The 26,461-nt window shown below is 39.6% G+C and overlaps 1 protein-coding gene across 9 annotated transcripts in view; it reads left to right on the forward strand.

Moving 5' to 3' along the window:
• HECTD4 (HECT domain E3 ubiquitin protein ligase 4) overlaps positions 1–26,461 on the forward strand; it is a 190,892-nt gene that overhangs the window by 43,127 nt on the left and 121,304 nt on the right. For 7 of the 9 annotated variants that reach the window (XM_033837017.2, XM_033837009.2, XM_033837014.2 and 4 more), the window contains exons 2-7: positions 6,042–6,559; positions 10,727–10,816; positions 11,477–11,607; positions 14,708–14,816; positions 15,488–15,626; positions 18,500–18,670. In XM_033837017.2, the coding sequence (XP_033692908.1) occupies positions 6,042–6,559; positions 10,727–10,816; positions 11,477–11,607; positions 14,708–14,816; positions 15,488–15,626; positions 18,500–18,670 (1,158 nt within the window). Of the gene's footprint in view, positions 1–6,041; positions 6,560–8,552; positions 8,638–10,726; positions 10,817–11,476; positions 11,608–14,707; positions 14,817–15,487; positions 15,627–18,499; positions 18,671–26,461 lie in introns of those variants that run through there. The other 2 variants (XM_033837015.2, XM_033837016.2) reach the window with 2 other exon arrangements.

Here is a 26,461-nt window from a genome sequence, read left to right on the forward strand (position 1 = left end):
CACGCGGGCTTTCTCTAGTTGCGGCGAGTGGGGGCTACTCTTCGTTGTGGTGCACGGGCTTCTCATTGCAGTGGCTTCTCTTGTCGCGGGGCACGGGCTCTAGGCGCGTGGGCTTCAGTAGTTGTGGCTCGCGGGCTCTAGAGCGCACGCTCAACAGTTGTGGTACCCATGTGTAGTTGCTCCCCGGCATGTGGGATCTTCCCTGACCAGGGCTCGAACCCATGTCCCCTGCATTGGCAGGTGGATTCTTAACCATTGAGCCACCAGGGAAGTCCAAGACCCTTTAAAAAAAATAGGTGATGTTGAGAGTTTGAACATGTATTTCCAAGATTGGATAAGGTCATGCAGCTTCAGGGTCTAATTTAATTGATAAGGGATCCACTCTTGATTTAGGCTTTCGTTTTAGAGATGGAATTCCATCCTTCTATTCGTGATTCATTTACTTTGTTCACATGAAATCTTTCTGATCTTTGAGTTGCCATATGCAATTCAATTTGGCCATGATTGCCATCTTCATAATGTAAAAATGGTAGGAAAATCTGTAGAAGGGTTTAAAAACTCACTCTAACATTTGAGAGGGTTTCGGTATTCTACAGACTCTACTGAAAAGTTTTGTGCTGGGCTTGTGAGTCTGGCCAGTTGATCTGCTTTGGAATAATCCAGGTATAAATTCCTTTTATGCTGACAGGTTCATATAATGAATTGAATCAGTTAATGTACCGTACTAGAGAGTATAGTAATTTATTTGGAGCTTGAGTGATCCTGAGTTTTAAATATCATTTCTTTTTGGAGAGTGAAACGTTTTATTGTTTACTGATAGTTCCCAGCATCTGTGGTGGTCTGTCCCATCCCACCACCAGTCCTTCAGTGAGAGAAACTGCTGCCAAAATTCAATAGATGGGACTAGTGAATTGATTTAAGGAAAGCACTTCCTATGGTACTTGTGATTGTTCTTTGTCAGATATGTCCCCCAAATGTTGATTATATCAATTGTGTCACTATTTGTTTGACTAGCAGTTATTTAAAGGTAGTGTTTGCTTCTGTAAAATACCGGCTCTAGTTAAGACTGCTTTTCTTCAATATAAACTATTCAACTTGTCATCACTATTTTTTTTTTAAACAGAGGAAAAAAAACCCTCATGTTTCTATTACCACAAATACCAATGACATTTCAAAATTGAATAAGCATGTTTTACATAGTCCTTTTTATGGGGCATATACAGTTTTGTTTTTTTTTCCGGTACGCGGGCCTCTCACTGTTGTGGCCTCTCCCGTTGCGGAGCACAGGCTCCGGACGCGCAGGCTCTTCGGCCATGGCTCACGGGTCCAGCCGCTCCACGGCATGTGGGATCCTCCCGGACCGGGGCATGAACCCGTGTCCCCTGCATCGGCAGGCAGACTCTCAACCACTGCGCCACCAGGGAAGCCCCATATACAGTTGTTATGCTCCTTTTTATTGTGTAGTTTTAATTATTTTTTATTTATTGCATAATATTCCATTGTGATATGTTATAATTTAATTGAACCCTTCTGAATATTGAGATTGCTTCCACTTTTTCCACTATAATAAGACTGCAGTGAAAATCTCTGTGCATTTTTATTTCTGGAATGTTTCTTCAGGATAAATTCTTGAAAATGGGATTACTTTCTGTTTCTTTCAGAGGTAGGAGATAATATATCTTTTAGTGTCTATCTTGACCCTTTTAGAGGATTACATCTCTGCTATTCTGAAGAGCAAAGTAGATGGAAATTGAGATTAACATTTAGGGGAATATTGTAGTTCATTCCCTAATCTTGATTTTTCTACTAATTATTAGTCTAGTTAATTTCCTTATGCGTTTATACAGTATTCTCTATTACTTGAAAAGCCTCTATATTCTTATTCTCCCTACCATATTTACTTGAAATGCATGTTGGCATTTTACATTTCTCATCATGGCTGACAGGTATATGTTCTGTGTTTTCCCAAACGAAAAAAAAATTGGCTAAAAGATGATCCTCTATACTTCTTTTTTTTTTTTTTTTTTTGCCGTACGTGGGCCTCTCACTGTTGTGGCCTCTCCCATTGTGGAGCACAGGCTCCGGACGCGCAGACTCAGTGGCCATGGCTCACGGGCCCAGCCTCTCTGCGGCATGTGGGATCCTCCCACATGGGAGGCGCAAACCCGTGTCCCCTGCATCGGCAGGCGGACTCTCAACCACTGCGCCACCAGGGAAGCCCTATAGTTCTTTTTTTAAAAAATATTTATTTATTATTTATTTGGTTGCACCAGGTCTTAGTTACGGCAGGCGGGTTCCTTAGTTGTGGCACATGGGCTCCTTAGTTGCAGCTTGCAAGCTTCTTAGTTGTGGCTCGCTGGCTCCTTAGTTGCAGCATGTAGGCTTCTTAGTTGTGGCATGCATGTGGGATCTAGTTCGCTGACCAGGGATCAAACCGGGGACCCCGGCATTGGGAGCGCAGAGTCTTAACCACTGCACCACAGGGGAAGTCCTGATCCTCTGTACTTCTTATGTCAAATATTGGAGTCTTGTTCAAAGCCAGATTTAGCTGGCAAAGAATATTTTGCCTACCTTCTCTTAGCTTTCCAGAATGATTGTTGTTTAGCTTAAAAATATGTATGTCACGTATGATAAAATTATATTAAGGCTACGAATTGCTTTGAGTGTCGCTCCCTTAATCGGGGTGACTTCAGCATTATCACCAAAATACAGTTAGCAAACCTGTCTTCTGATTAAGGGTGACAGGGATCTTCCCTTTTCCTTAAATAGCCTTTTTCCTTTTTAAAGAAAAAGTATTAATTTTATAATGACATTACAGTCTTTTATCTTGGTCAAGAGCCATTACTAAGAGCAGTGGTTTTATATGAGGATATGAGACAAATCATTTAATATTCATAAATACCAGAATAGATCCTCCATAGCTGACTTACTAAAACCCAAAGGTATGATATCTTTATAAAATGATTTTAGGCCATGACCTTCAAACTTTAGAATTCTTAAAAACAGCAGCATATCAGACAGTTCTTAGTTTTCATAAGGCCATTGAAATGGATAATGCTGAGTAATCTAATGGATTTCTGAAAGCATAGTGTGCTTTAGATACTGTTAAATCAATAAACATAACAGTCACTTAAGCGTGTATATTATATAATATTTTGTTAATTATATTATAACTCAAATCCTTTCAGAATATTTGTCTTTCAAGTGGAATGCCAAAAATATAACTGAAGTGCTTGTAAAAATAGAACCATCAGAAAAATACAGAAGTATAGTATATATTTTTTCAGATAATCTTAATATTTGGAGTTAGCTACAGATTCTGTCATATACATCATTTTATGAACCATGAAGTATCGTATTTCAGAAGCACTTATGTTTGAGATTGGTAATAAAACTAAATATCTGGGTTTAATATTACTGAATTGTTCTTTGATTCTTGTGTCCAATAAAAGCCTGTATTGAATTTTTTAGTAGTTGCTTCATATAACATAAGTTGCCGCTCAGTGTAGCATAAGTAAAAATGTATTTGGAGCACATATGTATTTAATTAATTAATTAATTTAAAAATAATTTTTTAAAATTAATTAATTAATTTATCTTTGGCTGCGTTGGGTCTTCGTTGCTGCGCCTGGGCTTTCTCTAGTTGTGGTGAGCGGGGGCTACTCTTCGTTTTGGTGCGCGGGCTTCTCATTGCGGTGGCTTCTCTTGTTGCAGAGCACAGGCTCTAGGTACAAGGGCTTCAGTAGTTGTAACACGCAGGCTCTAGAGCACAGGCTCAGTAGTTGTGGCACATGGGCTTAGTTGCTCTGTGGCATGTGGGATCTTCCCTGACCAGAGCTCAAAGCTGTGCCCCCTGCATTGGCAGGTGGATTCTTAACCACTGCGCCACCAGGAAGTCCATATATGTATTTTATATCAAAGAGTTGTATTGGGTAGAGATCACAAAATCAGTATTGAAAAGCATTTAAAAAAATGCAACAAAATTTATTTGTTTAGATCTTCATACCTTGAGATGATCAGATTTAAAATTTTTTCATTTTTCACAACATTAAAAGTATCTCAGTCTTTGGTTGTTGATCGTAATGGTGGAAGCTGGTTACTGACTTTTTTGGGGAGTGATCTTAAAAAAAAAAAAAAGGTAATCTAGCTTCCTTAGATACAATTACTTAAGGGTAGATGGTTGCCCTTGAAATGTGATCGTTTTTAAAGGAATTTGGAGTTATTTTATCTGCTGTCATGCAAAAAATAATCAAAAGGGTAATTTGTGTTTGATGAATCGAGACAAAAGGGTAGGGAAATACAATTTGTATGACTTAATGATAAAGGACATTTAATCAATCATTATTTGATACTGTTGTATTAAAAACTAAATTAAAATGTCCCTAGTTCTTATTTTTAATAATATAATTTGCAATATTGCTTTGCCCAATGATACCTAGTTGAATACAACCATAGCCTGATTAGAACTGTTTTAAATTTTATTTTAAAATTGTCATATGGTAGAATTGACCTTTTTTGGGGGAGTGGGTGTGCAGTTCCATGAATCTTAACACATGTATAGATTCACGTAACCACCAGCACAATCAGGATATAGAACAGTTTGTTTGCCTCCTCAAACTCCCTCATACTATCCCTATATAGTCACACCCTGCCTGTACCCCAGCCTCTGGCAACCACTGATCTGTTCTCTATCACTATAGATTTTTTTTTTCCAGAAAGTCATATAAATAGAATAATGCAGATGGAACCTTTTGAAATTGACTTCTTTCACTCAATAAAATGCCATTGAGATTCACTGAGGTGGTAGATATCACTGGTTCATTTCTTTTTATTGCTACGTTGTTGGTTGAAATTTTATGGCATTTGGATATTATTTCTGATCTCACACACTAGGACTGAAGTTTGAATTGGTTACTTTTTAAAACAATGAATATTTTTTCAAATCAGTTAAATGAGATAGATACTTAGTTAATTTTTTGAATTGGAATTTGTTTTCAAACTGAACATTTTTTCAGTTCAGTTTAGCGACTTGCATGTATAGCTAAGCTAGGCAAATACAGGGTTTACATTTCTCTGGAAGTTCTTGTTGTTTTATTGGGCTAACAGTTTTAAGGGCAAAATTTGAGATTAAAAAAAATATTTTGCAGGTTTATGAGAGAAATAAAGTGACCTATGACCCTTTAAAATTTCAGTGCCAATGACTTGACAGAATTTTCTTTGCTTTTATTCCAAGCCTCTCCCCACCCTGACTTTCTGGTCTACTGAGAACCAGACACCTCTGGCGCCTGATAATCTGTTTTAATGTGCTTGTTCCAAGAGTGGCCTCTTATTTGTTGGTTACAACAGTCTGTTCATTTTAACTTAGTCACACTTATATGCGTAAATTATTTGCATCATGAATTTAGTTTGATTCTTTATCTTCATAGCTGTTTCCTTTCCTAGTTGATTGAGGATTTAATGGTTTTATCATTTCCCCAGCTGCTGAAAATCTCAAGGAGGTCTCCTGATACTTGTATGTTCTTGGTGAGAAAATAGGGGTGGATCCATTATCAGTATGAAGTGGATAAATCTATACCATGTCACCAATTGAAAGAGTAGATTAGCAGTAGTAAGAATGGAGTGTTCTTCAAAATCAAAGAATAATAAATAATCATTTATTAGTTGGTATATTAGATCTTGCAGATGAAACTTGTTCTGTTTTCACTGACAACCTACCTGGTAATAGAAGTTAGAGACATAGATTTATAACCTGAGCATTGAATAAATATTTACACCTCAACTTTCTAAAATAAGCTACTCAAATTAACTTTTGACCTCCACACTTAATTATTTTCATGATTTGGGTTCTAATCTCACTTTTAATAGGAGCATTAGCAGAAGTGCCAAGGAGAAAAATCTCTATCAGCAACCTGGCTTTGGCCACAATTAAAAGATTTTTTGATGTGGACCATTTTTAGATACCATTGGATAGATTTGCTTCCATAGATGAGAGCAGTGGTGAAAGCAATACATACCAACTTTTCTATTGGTTCTTTCCTTAGATTTTAACATTTGAGACCAAGAATCCGACGGAATTAGCAGAACGTTTGCGCTCTGTTTGTGGGAATCAGAGCAATGCGTATGCCCGCCTGCTGGAATACCGCCTGAATGCCTTGCGAGGACTGTGGAATGCCCAGCGCCAGCTGGCCTTGGAAGAACAGCATGAAAGGGAAAGTTCAGGTGACGAAGAAACTTTGGCCCTGCTCAAACGCCAGGGCTTGTTGCAGCAACCCGAGCAAGCTCCCTTCACGTCAAGGATGGGGCTCCTGCTGGTCTTCCCCCTTATTCAATCCCAGAGTAGAACAGACCCCTCTCTCTGTAACATAACTGCTGAGGTGCTATTGAACTGCCTTCGCGACTGCCAGCCTTTGAGCTTGACCAAGGAGCCTGCTGACTGTCTGAATGGAATCGAAACTTTGCTGTGCTCTTGGCTAGAGGAGACTTCTGACACAGGCCGACACATCCCACATAAGCAAAAAGAAAATGCTGCTGCTGCCCTGGTGGCTTTGGCATGTGCCAGGTAAGGAAAATCAAAGGTGCCAACTGGTGACCTTGTGATGGCTGCTTCCTGGGTTGGGTGAGTGAATAAGAGGGCAAGCGTATTTGTTGGAAGTCTCAACATTCAGAAGTCCTTCTTCGTTTTCAGTATTGAATTTTGCAGCCTTGACAATGCATAAGATGCTTCCACCAAAACTTGGTACCAGGAGCTGGAGTTGAAACCCAAGTTCAAGTTTTTGCTTTCTGTTATACCATGATAACAGCTTAAACAGTTTAAAATGGAGAATCAGCACTTGCCATTGTCTACTCACCCTTAGATGGTTACTGTTTTACATCAGGTAGTTAGTAGAGGATGTTGTATCTGTATTTCTCCTGGAAGGACAGTCAAAAAATATGTAGAGCTTTTAATTTTTTTTTCTTGCATGTCTGTAAGGAGTATGTCAGTGAGTGAATGGGTTATTACTCACCTGAACTCAGTCACACAGACTTGGTCACAAATTATATTTCTGGACCTTGACGCTTGGCTCCATCAATTTAACTGAAAGATCTCTCTGTGTGTAGCAAGATTTAATAGTGTACTGTCCTTCATTTGTAAGTTGATGTTACTGATGTACTGTCAATAGGAAATGTGCTTGGAGTTACTTTTCCAGGAGAGGATTTCTTACATTCTCCTGCCCAGTAAACTGTATGATCACTCTCACATATTTGTGAGAAAAAGTTTCACTACCTTTGCTTTCTTCTAACCTAATTGTCTAGGGACCAATTAGGACCACGGTCTGATAGATTAGTGTCACTAATCTCTCTCCCTTCATAATTTTTTCTTTGATTGAGTTATTCCTTTTGTTAGCAAAGAGAATGTGGAAAAGTTCTTCTTGGAGGATTATGAAGTTCCTAGCTATAAGACTCCTTTCCCTATTTTTATGGTTTCAAAGTTGACCTTCAAATGGTTGAATCTGAAGCTATTTTTAAGGCACAATGGCAGCAGCATTTATTGTCAGTTTCTTTGCCCTCAGCAAACTGTCATAGCCTAGTTTTAGATCCTTGAAGACTGTGGTTGATTATGGAAATCCTGACATGAGCTTAATTCTGGAGACATTATTGGGTGGTACTGAAATAAGTTTCCCTGTAAAGACTTTATATTGGACTGATTTATTTTTTTTGGATATGCAGAAGACAGTTTTGAGCCCTAAATAGATTTGTTATTAATGCAAAAGTCCTACTTTGGGAAATTTTGCTTTTAGATAGTCCTATCTTTAGACAGATTTAGGATGTTTGGAATAATTATCAACTCTTTTTGTGTGTGTGTGTGTGTGTGTGTGATATGGGGGCCTCTCACTGTTGTGGCCTCTCCTGTTGCGGAGCACAGGCTCCGGACGCACAGGCTCAGTGGCCATGGCTCATGGGCCCAGCCGCTCCGCAGCATGTGGGATCTTCCCGGACTGGGGCACGAACCCGTGTCCCCTGCATCGGCAGGCGGACTCTCAACCACTGCGCCACCAGGGAAGCCCAATTATCAACTCTTTAGTTTCAAATGTTTTTAATGAACATGGGATCATAAAACTCACTTTTTTATTATGTACCCTAATTTAGTCTGAACCAAGAGAGAGTTATTGAAATCGCTTCAGGTACTTGAGATTCCAAATTCCGTTCAGCAGAAACGTTGAAATGAGTGTTTTTTATTTTCTTCTTCTTGGGTGTGTATTTTTGTTTTTGTTTTAGATGGTGCCTACATTATTGCTAATATTAACACCTTGTTCTGGACTTTATTTACCTCAGTCACGTACTTTTCAGTGTTAGATCATCTCCTTTAATGAAGTTATTTAGGAGCATATTATTGAACTTTTGAGATTGATGCTCTCAAAGACAGAACAGCGTTTCCAAAAAAATATTTTGAAGATGTTCATTCATTTCAACCAACTAACATTTATTGAACATATCTGATGTGCCAGGAACCTTGCTAGGTCTTAGGGAAATAATGACTCATGGTGACTCATGGTCTCTAATCTTACAGTTGAGTGGATTTCATTTTGTCAGTCATTATTGCTCATTTACCACGTGCAAGAGACTCTACTAGGCAGTGCGGATACAGCAGTGAGCAAGGTAAATGGTTCCTAAAATTGCAAGGTTTACATGAGACTGAGAGGGTCAGACAACTAGCAACAAATGCATATATAAGATAATTTCTGAGAGGGATGTTCACTGTAAGAAGACAAATCAAGATATTTTAATCATACAGAATGACTTAAGTGGAGGTGGGGGCCAGCATTAGCTAGAGATAACAGGGAAGGCCTTACTGAATAGGAGACATTTGAGCTGAGGCCTAGATGATGAGAGCCAGCCAGCCATGCAAAAAAGCCAGTGACAGGGAGTTCCAGGCAAGAGGAGCAGCAAGTGGCACAAATCTGATCCTCTTTCTGTGCTTGGGGTAGGACAGCAAAGTGAGCAGGGTGGCTGGAATGCAATGGTAGCAGGAGAGGGGCAGGAGATGAGAGTCCAGACCGTGTAGGGGCTTAGGAGCCATGGAAGGCGTTTCAATTTTACTATTTATTTATTTAGGCTGTGCCAGGTCTTAGTTGCAGAATGAAGGACCTTTTTAGTTGCAGCATGCAGACATAGTTGCAGCATGCATGTGGGATCTAGTTCCCTGACTAGGGATTGAAGCCGGGCCCCTTGCATTGGGAGCATGGAGTCTTACCCACTGGACCACCAGGGAAGTCCCTAAATTTTACTCTTAAAATCTGAATCTGGCAGCTAATAATATCTTATATTTGGTTTAATGTCTTAAATGTTCCATTGTGCCTTTGCCCCTTTCTTTTAACCTCGTTGTACCCCAGGGAGGTATCCTTATTGGACAGATGAAGAAGTAAAAACCCATAGGAATTTGGTAACAGGACTGAGATGGTGCCGCTGGTGAGTGGCAGAGCTGGGTTTCAGAGCCTGTGGGTCCTGACTCTCAACTTGTGCTTTTATACTGTGTCTCCTGCCTCCCTGCCTTATATGGTTCTTTGATTTTGATTCTTTGAACACCAGAGATAGTGAAAGGGGCAATTAAGAGGAGGACTCGGGCTTCCCTGGTGGCGCAGTGGTTAAGAATTCGCCTGCCAATGCAGGAGACACGGGTTCGAGCCCTGGTCCGGGAATATCCCACGTGCTGCGGAACAACTAAGCCCGTGTGCCACAACTACTGAAGCCCGTGCGCCTAGAGCCCGTGCTCCCAACAAGAGAACCCACCACAATGAGAAGCCTGCACACCACAACCAAGAGTAGCCCCCACTTGCTGCAACCAGAGAAAAGCCCACGTGCAGCAACAAAGACCCAATGCAGCCAAAAATAAAAAATAAATAAAATTTAAAAAAGAAAAAAAAGGAGGACTCTAGGCCTTCTTGGTCCTGTGTTAGGTATTCCATTTCTTTTTGGGGTTTAGGCACATGATATCTAGCAATTAAAGACTTGGCTAAGAGAATAAGGTAGCAATCTGAAGTCAGCCCATCTGATACTGGCGATCGTTTAGCTCAGGAAATGTTCTTGTGGTGATTTATACTTGGGATCTGGCCAGGTAAGTCTCGTGCATCTTAAAATCACCTTCTTTTAGATCCTGCTGACCAAAGTATAGACTTCCCAGAGCCTCAAGCTTTGGGAACCAAAAGGAAATTGGGTCTTAGTGAGCTCTGCAAGCATTACGGTCACATACTGCACAGCAGGGGAAAGCAGAAGGGACACCTCTCAGCACAAAGTATTAATTTTTGAATGTTTTCCTCTTCAGTCATATTTAATGTGTGAGATGTTTATGTAAAATGGATGAACTTAACAAAGAGATTAAGAAATTAAGCCTAGAAATACTGCTACACTTTTAAATATAACCTTTTCCTATGAAATATCTCCTTCAGCTAGAGATCAACTTGATGATGAAACAGTATCAGGCATAATAGCCACACATTCTTTGTGCTTGAGCTTTATGTTTTGAACTTTTATGTTAGGGGAACATTATTTACCTTTGCAAATACAAGAAGAATATCATAACTGGCATGGTAAGAATCACGTCTATTTTGACATTTTGTACAACACATCTACTGATTGGCAGAAGCAGACTCAATTTGGAAGCTCCCCGTGTGGTTAATAAAATTGACATTAACAACCTTATTTGACGTTTCAGTTGTGATGATTTTCTGTTCCTTCCTTTTATTTTTAGGGGATCATTGAAAACTTTTGTTCATACAGTCCATCTATTACAGAAGCAGACAGATCTAGGGTCCCTGCCTGTAGCCGATGTGCTGTATAGGTAAGTTGTCACTTTGGATCCTCACCCTCCTTCCACACAAGGGAGCCTTGTGCATAAAAGCTCTTTTAATAAGTAAATTGCTAAACTTTTTTTAAAATCAATTAATGACTCATTTTTAAATAAGTATGTTATTTTCATCTTAAGTAAGAATTTTGTTTCTTTCCTTCTTGGAAGGTGTTCCTAGAGCATGTTATTTTTCATTTTTTAATTTTTGTGGTAAAAAAAATGCAATAGCTTGTCATGAATTCTTATTGTAGGTTTCAAGATAATAAGATGTTAAGGTATAAAGAAAAAAGTGAAAGTCATAATCTCACTACTCAAAGATAACCACTCCTAATGTTGTGTGTGTTATATGTGTTTCCTAGTCCATACCCCTTTCTCTCCATCCCACCCCTTCTCTCTATCTCTCTCTCAGATATGTATACATGTAAAATATATGCATTTTACACACAGCTACAATTTTATTATAACATTTCCATAAGCACTACTTCGTAATTTTCTAATTTAAAAATATACGTATTGTTAATGTCTTTTCAGATGTATAGTATTTGTGTAGAACTATTTTAGTTTTCTGCTCTTTGAGATGTTAAGTAGACCTTTATCTTCTTGCTGAAATGGATAGTCTCGGTGTCTTTATGATTCTCTATCTCCCCTATTTAGGCTGTTGCTTTTGGAAGGGGGACCTGGATCCCCCTCCTGTTTGCTTGGTGGCAAACACATAGTATCATGGGGGTATGAAGACATGTTGCCTGCACCAGATAGCAACACTGGCTCCAGTTCTGAAAATAAAGGTAATGCAAGGGTTTTGGTCCTGTGATTGAAATTAAGATATGAAAAGAGTGGTTTTAGATAATTGTGGAAAACAATTTAGATATAACTCTGTATTCCTTTTAATTAAGAGCTCAAGGTTCCTATACAGGGTAATCATTGTCTGCTTTATCAGTAAAAGTATAAAAGCTGATACTCGGTGAGGTAAGAAAATGGATAGGTTTTACTATCTCAAGGGAAAAGGATCATCCGTACAGTCCTGCCAAGGAAGCATGAATTACTTAAATTCCTAGGTATTTGAATTTGGGCATGGGAGCCTTAAGTCCACGAATAGAGTATCAGGTCTTGTTGCCTGATGCTGTTTGTGTGTGTGTTGGTGAACCTCCTGTCTTACAACAAAAAAAAAAAAAAAAAAAAAAGAATGTTCAAAGGAGCATGAATTGTTAAGTATCCCCTTTAAATAAAGGAGACTAGATTAAAATGTTTTTACAGTTTTACAGGTATTACATATCTGTTTATTCTGTGATCTCAGTGAAAATGGCAGAAGGTCTCTGAAATGACCTGCAGTTAACTGACTTACCAGGTGAATTAGGCCTCTATTCGCTTGGTAGATGTACTGACCGGTGCCGTGGCACACAAAACCCATGAGGCCAGTAGGCTCTTCTTAGAGTCTGTGCATTGCTGCTCCCACCTACGGAGTTGCAGGCTTGCCAAGAGTCTGCCTTGCTTCCAAACCTGTTTGTTATTGTAATTGGTACTTGTGATTATAAGTGATAAAATAGGAATTTAAAAAACCCTAGGGAATTATTTACATTTAGAAATGGAAGGCTTTTAGGGCTTCCCTGGTGGTGCAGTGGTTAAGAATCCACCTGCCAATGCAGGGGACATGGGTTCGAGCCCTGGTCTGGGAAGATCCCACGTGCCGCGGAGCAACTAAGCCCGTGTGCCACCAACTACTGAAGCCCGTGCGCCTAGAGCCCGTGCTCCGCAACAAGAGAAGCCACCGCAATGAGAAGCCCCGCACCACAATGAAGAGTAGCCCCCGCTCACCGCAACTAGAGAAAGCCTGTGTGCAGCAACGAAGACCCAACACAGCCAAAAAAAATTTAAATAAATAAATAAATTTATTTTTTTTAAAAATGGAATGCTTTAGAATGATTCAACAAAGCCAATCTCTAAGAAATTGTATTCTCTAAGAAATTAGAGTGGGATTCAGAGTCTATTCTGCCCACCCCTTCTCACACTTTTGATGGGGACAGCTTTCCTAGGTAACTGTAAGGGAATGGGGTTCAGTGTAAGCAGTGGGCCATCCCCACACCTCTCATCCAGTGCCTGTGCCTTTTCACGGTCCACTGTTTCTTCCAGACAGTCATGTGAAAGTGGTGAGAGGAACAGAGGCAAGACTTCTGGATGTGAGTTACTATCTTCACTGACTCAACTAGAGTCAATAGGAGAAGCAAAAAGCCTCCAATGCCCAAGAAGTTCTTAAACATTATAGGTGGAAATTTATAAATTCATACAAAACCAAAACTCCTTTCTTTACTCTCTCCTTTTACTCCTTTTAGTATCTCCTTTGGAGTAATTTCTTACTGAGGATGATGGTATTAAGCTGATCTGTATGCTTTTCACTCTCTTGTACCTTTGGTTTTGCTCCTGGCTAGAGAATGTTTTTCTTATAAAAATTTAAAAAGTAGTCTTATTTAATTTTTAATATGTGGAAACATTCAACATACCCAGATGTTGAAAGCATACTACAGTAAACCCTGTATACCCATCACTCAGCTTCAACAAGTGTCAACTCTGGCCAATCTTGTTTTACTCTGTTACCTTGACTCTCACTCCTTGTCAGATCCATACTCAAAAGGCCTTGGCCTTAATCTAAAGAGTAATGAATAAATGTATATTTATAAGTTTTAAGTTAAAATAAAATGTTTAAGGAATGAAATTAATATTTTGAAAATGATTACCTACTTTTAACTGTTTTTTGAAGAACTAATAGGAACAAGTCTTGGTTATCTTGGATTAGTAGGCTGAATTTTTAAGACAACCACATACTGAGTACTAATTTGAGTGCTGTTACACTGGATTTCTTATAATATGGCAAATAGTAGAGAAACTCCACTTAAACATAGTAAGTGGATTGATTTTGAAAATAAAAACAAAGTTTTATTTGTAAGCTCTCTTATTAAGGTAAATTCTCTAGAATATGTTAGTAAACCATTTACTATCATTCAGAGAGATACTATTTGTTTTAAGCTTGGGGAAGATACCCCTGAGGGTAAACATACTTGCTCTTTTTAAATAGAAGTGATATTATACTTCTGTGCTGTGTCACTCCAGAAATTTAAAATTAGGATCTCTAGATGGAAAATCCACAAGGAGTAGATTTTAGTTCAATGTATATCATCAGTCTATCAACATAAAATCATTTGCCATTCATGGGGCCCTGGCTTTGTACCAGAGAGCAGTGTGGGTGTTTACCTATGTTGTCTCATTTAACCATCACAGTAACTCTTGAGGTACATATTATCTTCATCTTACAGATGAAGAAACTGAAGTTCAAAGAGGCCCAAGGTCAACTAATACGTGCCCCAAACTCTTAAATCTCACACCTTTTTTATTACACAATCCTTAGCGAAAGTATTGTATGCTTAGTCATTTCAGATTGGAGTTAGGAATGTATTTTTGCTTTTCAAAAAAAAAAAAGGAAAAAAAATCTTTGGCAGAGACTGAACCAGGTTCTTCTGCTAATAACTATCTGACCTCTTTCCCTGATCTTGGTCTCTAATCCTACATTCATTTTGGAGTTTTGTTTTAGGTGTTCAAGCCATCTTCCCTGGAAGTCACGTTGAAGCACTTATTTTATTATTTTTATTTCTGGCAGTACTGTGCAGCTTGCAGGGATCTTAGTTCCCCGACCAGGGATCGAACCTGGGGACCGGCAGTGAGAGCACTGAGTCCTAACCCACTGGACTGCCAGGGAATTCCCAAGAAGCACTTATTTAAGAAATGGGAGATTATCTTTCATTCAGCCTCCTAATGGCTTTTTCATTCGAAAAAGCACGTTTATAATTTCATTAGAAAAAGCATGTATATAATTTACTTGTGAAAAAATGATTTCAGATGCTGACTTGGGACGCTGTGTCACGGCAGATGGTCTTTACCTGTATACTACTAACTCAGTTGGAAGAGGAGTAAGCAAATTGGGGTCTGGATTACATGGTACTCTCAGGTCAGTTGCATGGAACTTGCTGAATGATTTGGCTGGAACGTTTTCCTCATTACCTAAATCTGTGATGAAGACACCCGGGAGTGCGTGCTAACTCCCCATAGACTGATGAGTGACTAAACAAGTCTGAGTGACTGGTTTTCTCTTATTGTCACTTTCTTTCTCTGGTTCTGTTAATGCATTTCAGCTTTGTTTTGACTCTATAAAGAGTTTGGTAGCCCTAAAATCATTGTTTCTAGCTTCTAGCCAGAAATTCCTCTGTGATCAGAATTTTTATATTAATGACTTCTTTATGTTGATAAATGGGTATTTTTCGAGTTAAGTCTTTTTGTTCTTGGATTTGACATTGGATCAGTGGTGATTTTTTTTTTTCATTTGGGATATAAGATCTATGAATTGCTGCCAAAAGAAACCACAGTTTGAGATCCTTATGTATATTCAATTAGACCGTTTCCCCAACTTTTTCTCCTCTCCAATTTGTTGTGGGAAATTAATATTTGCCATAGTTTGTCAGTCTCAAAGTTAATATAATATGTTTATTCTCCGTCAGATGTTTTGCATACTTAGTTATTGAAAAGAAATTAGGAGGGAAATGTTGTTTTGTCTGTTGTAACTCATTGCAGGGTTTCAGACATGACCTGGTGACTTAGCCTGTATACCGTTTTTCCCCACAGAGGTTTTGTGTACTGCCGGAATGAGGAGCTGGAACCAGGATGGATTGCTTTTGGCAGTGGCAGTCTTCTCCACCGGCCTGTATCTTTTGACAATAAACCTCACTCTCTTTTCCAGGTCATTGACCAGAATACCCTTCAGGTAAACAGAACACCAAGGCTTTGTGTTTTATATTTTGGCGACAGTAAGGGAAGTCTGTGACATCATCAGAAGGAATAATAACACAGCTGATATAGTTTCCTGCCGGAGTGACATCCTTTTAACTGTCATCGTTTGGGCATTCTGTTTTTTCTCTAATGTCTTAAGTTTTCCCACATGATCTGAGTGAATGTGCTCTCTAAGAGTTACTAAGGCCAACAAACTTTTTTTAGGATTAAAAAAATTTTAGAGAGTCAAAGATGGTATAAATCCCAGCTTTTTTTTTTTAACTAGATCTATTTTGGGAAGGCATTATCTCCCTATTCAGTTTGTTCTAAACAGCCTTTCTGTGGGAATGGGAGCTTTGAAATGAGTTTAGATAAAATCATTGTGCGCTTGGGATTGAGCTCATCCTTGGTGCTCTTAAAGCGCTCTGTTATGGCACTTGCTATATTATACTGAAATCGCCTGCTGTTGTGTCGAACTCCTCCCCAAGACCACACACACACCTTTAGGTCAGGACCCTGTCTTACTCATCTTTGTGTCCTTAGAATGTAGCACAACATTTGATTGATAATTGATAATAACAGTGTCTCTCTTTGCCAGGCTGTGGGTTTGGCAATTTACATACACTTCCTCTCCTTATCTGTGAGGTGTGACTACGGCAGTTTCATCTTACAGTTAAGGCACCTGAGGCTAGGCACGTTGTAAGCACTCAGTAAGTGTTTGTCCTTCAATGAAGGAGTGAGCTTAGAGAGGTTAAGTATCTTGCCACACAATAATGGCAGCATGAGAACTTGAACCCATCTGCTCTAGAGTTTGAGCTCTTTATGCTACAACTTTCTGCCTTTCAGCCAAAGTCAAACTGAACGGTTAGAGTTACTATCTGTGGAGTGAGTGCCCTGAGAGTAGTCACATCCAGGACTTAAGTGGGATGTTACATCTTTTCTTGTCTGTCACTCAACTGTGCCTTTCCTGGAGAACAGTCTTGCTCACCTTTGCATCTGCAGAGCACATAGGAGGTGCTCAAAAATTGTTTTTTTTTTAAATTTTATTTATTTTATTTTTGGCTGTGTTGGGTTTTTGTTGCTGCACGCGGGCTTTCTCTAGCTGTGGCGAAGGGGAGCTACTCTTCCTTGCGGAGCACGGGCTTCTCATTGCAGTGGCTTCTCTTGTTGCGGAGCACGGGCTCTAGATGCGCAGGCTTCAGTAGTTGCAGCACGCGGGCTTGGTAGTTGTGGCTCACGGGCTCTAGAGCACAGGCTCAGTAGTTGTGGCGCGTGGGCTTAGTTGTTCCGCGGTATGTGGGATCTTCCTGGACCAGGACTCGAACCTGTGTCCCCTGCACTGGCAGGCGGATTCTTAACCACTGCACCACAGTGGAAGCCCTCAAAAATTGTTAGATGAATAAAATAACAAATAGATGCCAAATTAACTTCATTTCTTATCAGTAATGCAGATAGATGAGAACATTGCCTGTTCTCATTTGAACAGGCAATTTGAAATAGCCTGGGGACTTAAACAGATGTTAAATCTTGGAACGTGGTTTACATTTGAAGTAATGTCAGTATCCTCTGTGCTTTTGCAAAAACTTTGATGCCCAAGAAAGCAGTGTTCTCACTAACTAGATTGGTGCGTTGGAACAATTTGTGGGTAGCTTAAGCCATTCAGTAGCTGTCAACTTTCTAGATGTCTTGGCATTACAGATTGCAAAGTGTGGTTATAGCAACTAAATGACTTTTTTAACTTTTGAGGTAGCAGAAACAAGTCTGGAAAAAAGTTCATATGAAATGAGTTCAGGGGTCTAAAGTAACCTTAGGAAAACTAGTGACCCACCCGAAGAGATGGAGTAACTGAAGGTCATTCTTACTGTCTCCTAAATACACCTGACCTTCTCTAATTATTTTTATTTGGGGATTTTCAGTCCTGTTTCTATTCTTGGATTTTTTTTTTTTTAAACCTAGTCAGCAGTTCTCTTGATTCTCATTTTCTCTTATTTTAAGTGCTTTTCTCTGGCAGTAAAAATTAGTATGTAATTGCACATTTAATATGAAATATGCAGAACTTATTCATTACACTGAAACTGAAAGATGTTTAGTATTAGAAACACATGCTTCATGTCTAATACAGAGAATGGGTGTTTGTCTTTTTCCTTCTGCTGGTCGTGGTGAATTTCAGTAAGCCCTCATGTGCAAAGTGAGGATCTGTGTGTACCTTCATCTCTTTACTCCTTCTCCCTCTTCTCTGCTTTCCCTTTTGTTTTTTTCTCACCTTTGCTTTTTTCCTTCCTTCCATAATTATTAATTTCTGAGTTAGACTCTGAATTAGGTGCTGGGAATATAAAGATGAATAAGATATAGTTCCTGTCCTTTAAATATACTTAAGCCTTAAATTTATATACTAAGGGAATTTCAGAAAGTACTGTTTCTCTAAAACTTTGTTTTTTTCTTTTTTTTAACATCTTTATTGGAGTATAATTGCTTTACAATGTTGTGTTAGTTTTTGCTGTATAACAAAGTGAATCAGCTATATGTATACATATATCCCCATATCCCCTAAAAAACTTTGTTTTTAATAAGTGTTTGATAAAACACACATGCATAGCAGATTCAAAGTGTTTAGTAATACTTTTTCCTATTAAAATGTAATGGGAATTAATCTCAGGAATCTTTTAATCTATTGCATGGCCCATTGTATGAACTCTTATATTTCTGTCATATAATTTTCATATATTATTCTTAGAGGTAAATGTCAGTTTTATTTTGACCAGGAGGCCTATTGAATTCTCTTCTTGGACTTAATGGCATTAATGATGAACTGATAGAATCAGAATTTACATGTCACACTAATGAAGTTTTCCTCCCTTTCATGTTCAGGTGTGCCAGATGGTGCCAATGCCAGCCAATCACCTCCCTGTGGGCAGCACTATGAGCACCGTGCACCTTTCTTCAGATGGTACTTACTTCTATTGGATCTGGTCTCCTGCCAGTCTGAATGAGAAAACACCTAAGGGACATTCTGTCTTCATGGACATTTTTGAACTTGTGGTAAGTTTCAGTTTCTCATTTTATGTCTTTGCAGAGACATTTTTTACTTGCTTTCTTTTTATAATTGGTTTACAAAGGACCTAAGAAACTTGGAGTACTTGTACAGTGTGTTCACTCTTGCCTCAAAATTGACTTCTCTCTTGGATGTCTTTGAAGATTTCTTTGTTTGGAGTTGTATGACACAAATAAAGGCAAGGTTTTTGAAGGTTAATCTAGCAACAGAGTGGAGATAAGGATAGTTAATGTATAGACAGTGGGCTTTTAAGTAGAAATGCTCATAAGCTTCTTGGAAATTTGGAACTAAATTGCACTAGCAAGATTGGGTCTACAGATGGATATTGGGAGTCCCCAAGAGAGATGACAGTTGATATTGTGAGAAGGCAGTCATTCATTCATTCATTAGATATTGGCTAAGTATCTACTGAGAACCAGGCATGGTGGTATCTAGGTGGTGGGAATACAGTGATGGGCAAGGGGGACAGGACCCTTGCTCAAATGGAGCTTGAATTTTGGCGGGTGAGTTGAGTTGTGGTGGTGGAGAGACAAAACATTAACCATAAACAAGTGAACAGATACGTGGACAACATAATTTGAGGTAGTGAAGGAAAAGTAGTAGCTAACCAGATGAAGAAGTTGGGGAATAGGGAGGAAAGAACATGGTAGGAAAGGGAGACCACAAATGGAAAAGCTCTGTGGAGGGAGTGAGCATGTGTTTTATTGGAAAGGACAGCGGGCCAGAGTGGTTGAGTGCAGAGAGAAGAGCTTGGGGCAAAGAGAGACTGGAAACCATGATGGTCCAGATCTGCACTGTCTAATATAATAGCTAGTAGCCACATGTGGCTATTTAAATTAATCAGAATTAAATACAATTAAAACTTCAGTTGCTCAGTTGCATTAGCCACGTTTCAAGTCCTCAGTAGCCACATGTGGCAGGCTAGTGGCTACCATGTTGAACATCAAAGATAGAGAACATTTCCATCATTGAAGAAAGGTCTATTGGACAGCACTGGTCTAGATAATATTTGTAGAGACTTGTAAAGAAAAAATTGCCCCAACCCAGGTCTGTGACAAAACCTTTTTATATAATGTAATTTACAACCTCCTTCTGGGAAGAAATTAGCATTCCTGAAGGAAAAAAAAAAACACTGAAGCAATTTCTGATAAACTTTAATGGGGTTAAAACTTGTTCTGGGAAAGAAGTCATCCATCCTGCCAGTTAACTGTCAGTCTAGTAACCTTTAACTGTACATTCTTTTTTTTTTTTCTATCTAGTTTCTCAGTATTCTCAAATCATTCTTTTCTTATAAAATGTCTTAGCCAGAGTGAGTCTTTGAATTGATCTGCTAGAGATTGTACTACTAGAAGATGCGTTCATAATTAAATTGTTAGAAATGCCTTTTTTAAAAAGTTGTTTTTAAACAGACCTAACGAGCTAGTTAAAAGATTTAGGTCTTTGTCCTAAGAATAATGGGAAAACATCAAAGAATTCCCCTTTCCCTTATATGCTTTTGTTAAATTAAAAAATATCTATATCAAAGAAAAACATGTACATGGATTAAAACTTGAGGTAGCACATCTAGGCTCATAATGAAAAGTGAGAGTCTCTTGCCCCATCCCTAGCATGTTCCTTATAGACAGTTACTTTAATGGTGTCAGCTTTTCCTTCTTCTGGTGGCTGCTTTCGTATTTCTAAGTAAAAGGCTTATATTGCTGTTTCTTGGTTTACTAACCCTATATATATTGTGTGTGTGTGTGTGTGTGTGTGTGTGTGTGTGTGTGTGTGTGTTTTGTTTTTTTTGTTTTTTGCTGTGATAGATGAGCATTTGGCTCAGTTCATCCCCTTTCTTTCCTCCTTCTTCCTAATGTATTTATTTCATTCATTTTAATTCCTCTTTGGAGGAGAATATCTTTGTAACTTATAGTTAACCTTTTATTACTTGTTCCTCAGCTCTAGGTAGTAGTAGTGTCCCTTCCTGCACGAACCCGTGTCCCCTGCATCGGCAGGCGGACTCTCAACCACTGCACCACCAGGGAAGCCGTATTCTTCTTTTTAAAGTATGATGATGGCATTGTGATTATATAAGAAAATGTCCATATTTTTAGAGATGTGTAGTGAAGTATTCAGAAGTGGAATTACATGATATCTAGGACATGCTTTATTTATTTTTAAAAATTTTTACTGGAGTATAGTAGATTTACAGTGTTGTGTTAGTTTCAGGTGTACAGCAAAGTGAATCAGTTATACATATAAATATATCCACTCTTTTTTAGATTCTTTTCCCATGTAGGCCATTACAGAGTATTGAGTAGAGTTCCCTGTGCTCTACAGTAGGTCCTTATTAGTTATCTATTTTATATATAGTAGTGTGTATATGTCAGTCCCAAGTCTGGGATATGCTTTAAAATGCTTGAGCAAAAATAGATGGGTGGGTTAAACAGATTTGGCCGTATCTGGTTAAATTTGGCCGTATCTGGTTGAATCTGGATGATGGATATATGGAGGTTCACTATACTATTCACTATTTTTGCATTTTTGAAATTTTTCATCATAAGATAAAAAATTCTTAAGCATCACCGGCCACTAGTTTAGCAGCTTCTAAAATGCTGACTTGGGGGACTTGGTGGTCCAGTGGTTAAGACTTAGCCTTTCAGTGCAGGGGGTGCGGGTTCAATCCCTGGTCAGGGAGCTAAGATCCCACATGCCCTGTGGCCACAAAACCAAAAACATAAAACAGAAGCAATGTTGTAACAAATTCCGTAAAGACTTTAAAAAAATGGCCCACATCAAAAGTATATTTAAAAAATAAAATAAAATGCTGACTTGGGAAGGTAAACATAGATATCTATCTGGCTTTCTGCCTATGGTACTTTCACAGAAGGGAACACTGTGTAGCCATTAAAAAGCATGGGGCAGATCTGCATCTATTGAAGTAGATTAATTTCCAAGTTATATTGTTTAGTACAAAAAGCTAGGTTCAGAGCACTGTGTATAATCACTACCTGCTGTATGATAAAAGTTGTGGCTGGCGGGGAGGCGTGGATTCTCTCTGGAATTGTCCTTCTCCTATGATAACAGCTCTCCTCTCTCAGTGGATCACTCACCACAGCGTACAAATACATGAGAGGATATCCAGCCTTGAAAAATCAAAACCAACTCCCTTGACCCACACCCGCCTCCACTCCCCTATTCTTTGGCTCCCATTTACAGCAATATGCTTAAAAGAGTTTATTTTTACTGTTCTGTGTTCTTTCCTCCCATTCTCTCTCGAACCTGCTCCAATCAGTTTTGTATCCTCATCACACCACCAAAACAGCTCTTCCCGAGTTCATCAGGGACTTCCACAGTAGTCAATTCAAGGGCAACTCAGTTTTCTTTTTACTCGACCTTTTAGCAGTATTTAACGTGGCTTCACCCCCTCTGCCATTCTTGAAAAGGTTTTCACTTGGACTTTGGGACACCCATAGGACTTCTCCTGTCACTGGTTGTTCCTGCCCAGCCTGTCTTCCCTACCTCTCAACAGTCACGGGCACCAGGACCTATTTCCAGGACCCTTTCTCTCTATCTGCTCTTACTCCCTTGTTGATCTCATCCTATCTTGTAGCTTGAAACACATCTCTATACAGATAATGCTCAAATTTGCTCCTCAGCCAAAACCTGTCCCTGAAGCTCTAGATGCGTATTGATGTGGATGGGTGTTTGTATATGCACAGAATATGAGACTTTCCGATTGGAAGTCTGATAGTTCCCTCACGCTAGACATGCCCTCTACCAAACTCATGATTTTACTCCAGACCTGCTTCTCCTGCAGGCTTTCCCATTTCAGTTCATGGCATCTGTGTCCTTTCAGTGCTGGCCAAAGACCTTGGTGTCCCTCTCTATTCCTCTTTCTTTCCTTCCCAAATTCCATGTCCAGTCATCATATGCTGTCTGCTTTACCTTCAGAGTGTCTCCCAAATCCCATTCACCTCTGTAAAGGTACTGTGTGATTTGGGCCCCCTCTCACCCCACTCTAGCCACACCTGGTCTCCTTGCTGACATACAAACACACTGAATGTGCTCCCCCCTCTGGACCTTTGTGCTGGGCTGTCATCGCACAGGTAACCAGATGGCTTGTTCTCACTTATTTTAGGTCTCTGCTCAAATATCACCTTATCAGAAAGACCTTTCTGACAATTCTTTATAAATTATTTTATGTAAAATATAATCCTGTCCCTCCTTATCCCTTTTACCTTGCTTTTTCTTTGTGGCTCTTATTACTGCCAGTTTATTTGCTTATTTATTGACTGTCTCCCTTGCCTAGAATGTCAGCTCCAGGGCAGGGATTTTGTTCTCTTTTATTGACTGCTGTGTCCCCAGCACCTAGAACAATGTGCCTGGCACACAATAGGTGATTACTAGATACTTGTTGAATGAGTGGAAGCATCACAAGAAACTGGAAACATTAGTTGCGTCTGAGGAGGGAACGTAGTGGGGAAGGCATTGCTTTCCACCGTTCATCTTTCTATGTGTTTTAAAAGTTTAAAAAGGGGCTATAAAAAGTTAAATTTTGGGGACTTCCCTGGCAGTCCAGTGGTTAAGACTTCGGCTTCCAGTGCAGGGGATCTGGGTTCGATCCCTGGTCGGCGAGCTAAGATCCTACATGCCTTCGTGACCAAAAAACCAAAACATAAAACAGAAGCAATATTGTAACGAATTCAATAAAGACTTTAAAAAAATTAAATTTTTATAAAGTTTTATAAATTTTTATAAGAAGGAGAACTTGGTTATTAACAGCATTGAATTCTGTTCAGAAGTCAAGATTGAGCCTGAAAGAGGTCTTTTGAATGGAGAATATGGAGGCTATTGGTGGTAGCCTTAGCAAGAGCTGTTGGGGAGGGTAAGGGGTGGAAGCCAGATGGAGCTGGCTGAGAAGTGAGGTGGAAAAGATGGTGGTGAAGAATAGATAATTCTCTCCAGACGTTTGCAATGAAAAAAGGAGAGAAATCAGCGGGGAGGTAGTGGAGTAGACTGTGGGGACATGGAAGTATTTTTAACTTTGCTTTTTAAACCTTAAATTATTATGATTATTTCTTTTACGTTTTTATTGGAGTATAATTGCTTTACAATGGTGTGTTAGTTTCTGCTTTATAACAAAGTGAATCAGTTATACATATACATATGTTCCCATATCTCTTCCCTCTTGAGTCTCCCTCCCTCCCACCCTCCCTATCCCGCCCCTCCAGGTGGTCACAGAGCACCAAGCTGATCTCCCTGTGCTATGCGGCTGCTTCCCACTAGCTATCTACCTTATGTTTGGTAGTGTATATATGTCCATGCCTCTCTCTCGCTTTGTCACAGCTTACCCTTCCCCTTCCCCATATCCTCAAGTCCATTCTCTAGTAGGTCTGTGTCTTTATTCCTGTCTTACCCCTAGGATCTTCATGACATTTTTTTTTCTTAAATTCCATACATATGTGTTAGCATATGGTATTTGTCTTTCTCTTTCTGACTTACTTCACTCTGTATGACAGACTCTAGGTCTATCCACCTCATTACAAATAGCTCAATTTCATTTCTTTTTATGGCTGAGTAATATTCCATTGTATATATGTGCCACATCTTCTTTATCCATTCAGTGGATGATGGACACTTAGGTTGTTTCCATCTCCGGGCTATTGTAAATAGAGCTGCAATGAACATTTTGGTACATGACTCTTTTTGAATTATGGTTTTCTCAGGGTATATGCCCAGTAGTGGGATTGCTGGGTCATATGGTAGTTCTATTTGTAGTTTTTTAAGGAACCTCCATACTGTTCTCCATAGTGGCTGTACCAATTCACATTCCCACCAGCAGTGCAAGAGTGTTCCCTTTTCTCCACACCGTCTCCAGCATTTATTGTTTCTAGAGTTTTTGATGATGGCCATTCTGACTGGTGTGAGATGATATCTCATTGTAGTTTTGATTTTCATTTCTCTAATGATTAATGATGTTGAGCATTCTTTCATGTGTTTGTTGGCAGTCTATATATCTTCTTTGGAGAAATGTCTATTTAGGTCTTCTGCCCATTTTTGGATTGGGTTGTTTGTTTTTTTGTTATTGAGCTGCATGAGCTGCTTATAAATTTTGGAGATTAATCCTTTGTCAGTTTCTTCATTTGCAAATATTTTCTCCCATTCTGAGGGTTGTCTTTTGGTCTTGTTTATGGTTTCCTTTGCTGTGCAAAAGCTTTGAAGTTTCATTAGGTCCCATTTGTTTATTTTTGTTTTTAATTTCCATTTCTCTAGGAGGTGTGTCAAAAAGGATCTTGCTGTGATTTATGTCATAGAGTGTTCATGTGTTCATAGAGGTCCATCTCCCCCTTCACCTGATGGGTTTATTATTTCCTTTAAATTATGATCTGGCTGACTGAGATGCCCTTCATTCATCCTTCCTGTGTTAATCCAGTGCCTTGTCTGGGTAGCAGGGTAATAAGCCTTTGTTTTCAAGGTGCTTACATTAGAGTGTGGGGAATGAGTAAGAAAGGAAACAACAAGAACAAAATAATTTCAACAAGTGATAAATGCTGGGGAGAAAATAAAACAGGATAATGCGATAGAGAGTGAGGGGGCATGGAAGTGGGGAGCCGCTCCAGTTTGCCTGGCAGATAGGGCCATTCTGAGGAAGGACATTTGAACTGAGATGAGAATGATGAGAAGCAGCCATCCATCCTGCCAGGGAGGGCAACCAACCATCCCCGTTGGCCTGGGCCTGAGCGATTTCTTGGGACATGGGACTTTCAGTGCTAAAACCAGGACAGTCTCGGGCAAACCAGAACTAGTCCAGTCCAGGAAGAGGGATCAGCAAGTACAGGCCTAGCGTACAGGCATTTTGGAGGGGCGACAGAAGGCAGTGCGGCTGAAAGTGTGGTGAGAAAGGGGGAGCAGAGGCAGACCAGCCGGGGAGGTCAGTGGATGTTGGACCCTGTGGACCTTACCAGTAGGTTGGATTTTATTATAAGTGTGTTGGGAAGCTGCTGCAGGGTTTCAAACAGGGAAGGAGATGGTTTTATTTACATTTGTAAATAAATCATTGGCTGGTGTGTGGAGAGTAAAGCATATGGGGCCAAAGTGGAAATGGGGAGACCAGTTGAGAGGCTGGATGGTCATCGGGCTTGAGGTGCTTGGGCCAGGAAGGGAGCCAGAGGGAAGCTTCTCATCGTTACTAACTCTGTGCTGCTTCTTACTCCTCCCAGGCTCCTCCCCTCCTTTCTAAATCAGTAGTAGCTTTTTCATCCCAAAGAGCTTCTTAGCTAAGGACAGAGGTTCCCAGATTTACCACTTGGGCACCAAAGCCCAGTCCTCCTTGCTTCTCACAGGCGCTTTATCAGGTTTTCTTTATAGTATTTTCGAAGTACTTGAACACAGTGATACGATTTTTTTTCTTAAGCTATCTGCTGTCTTTCTCATAGGGCTAGTCTGGGTAATGCTTCTGAATGCCAAGTGATTGCTTTTTATCTGGATGCCTTTGAAGGGTCATATTTAGAGTCGTGCAACATAACTAGAGCTATACTTGGTAAAGGGTAATCTAGCTGGGGTGTGTGTGTGTGTAAAATGACGTGGTAAGATGTGGACGTGTTAAATTTTAGGCGACAGAAGGCTGCTCCAGTCGAAATGCTGGGGAGTGGGAGGCAGTTGGAGAAGCGGCACTAGATCTCAGTAGCAAGGCTGGGTCTGTATATAGAAACGTGGGAGCCACCTCGGAGAGCTGGTATTGGATTTGGGCCAGGGCACCGATTTGTTTACTCAGCAAAGCTTCAAGTATTTACTGCGTG

Source organism: Tursiops truncatus, chromosome 13, assembly GCF_011762595.2.
Source record: "Tursiops truncatus isolate mTurTru1 chromosome 13, mTurTru1.mat.Y, whole genome shotgun sequence".
Classification (NCBI taxonomy): Eukaryota; Metazoa; Chordata; class Mammalia; order Artiodactyla; family Delphinidae; genus Tursiops; species Tursiops truncatus.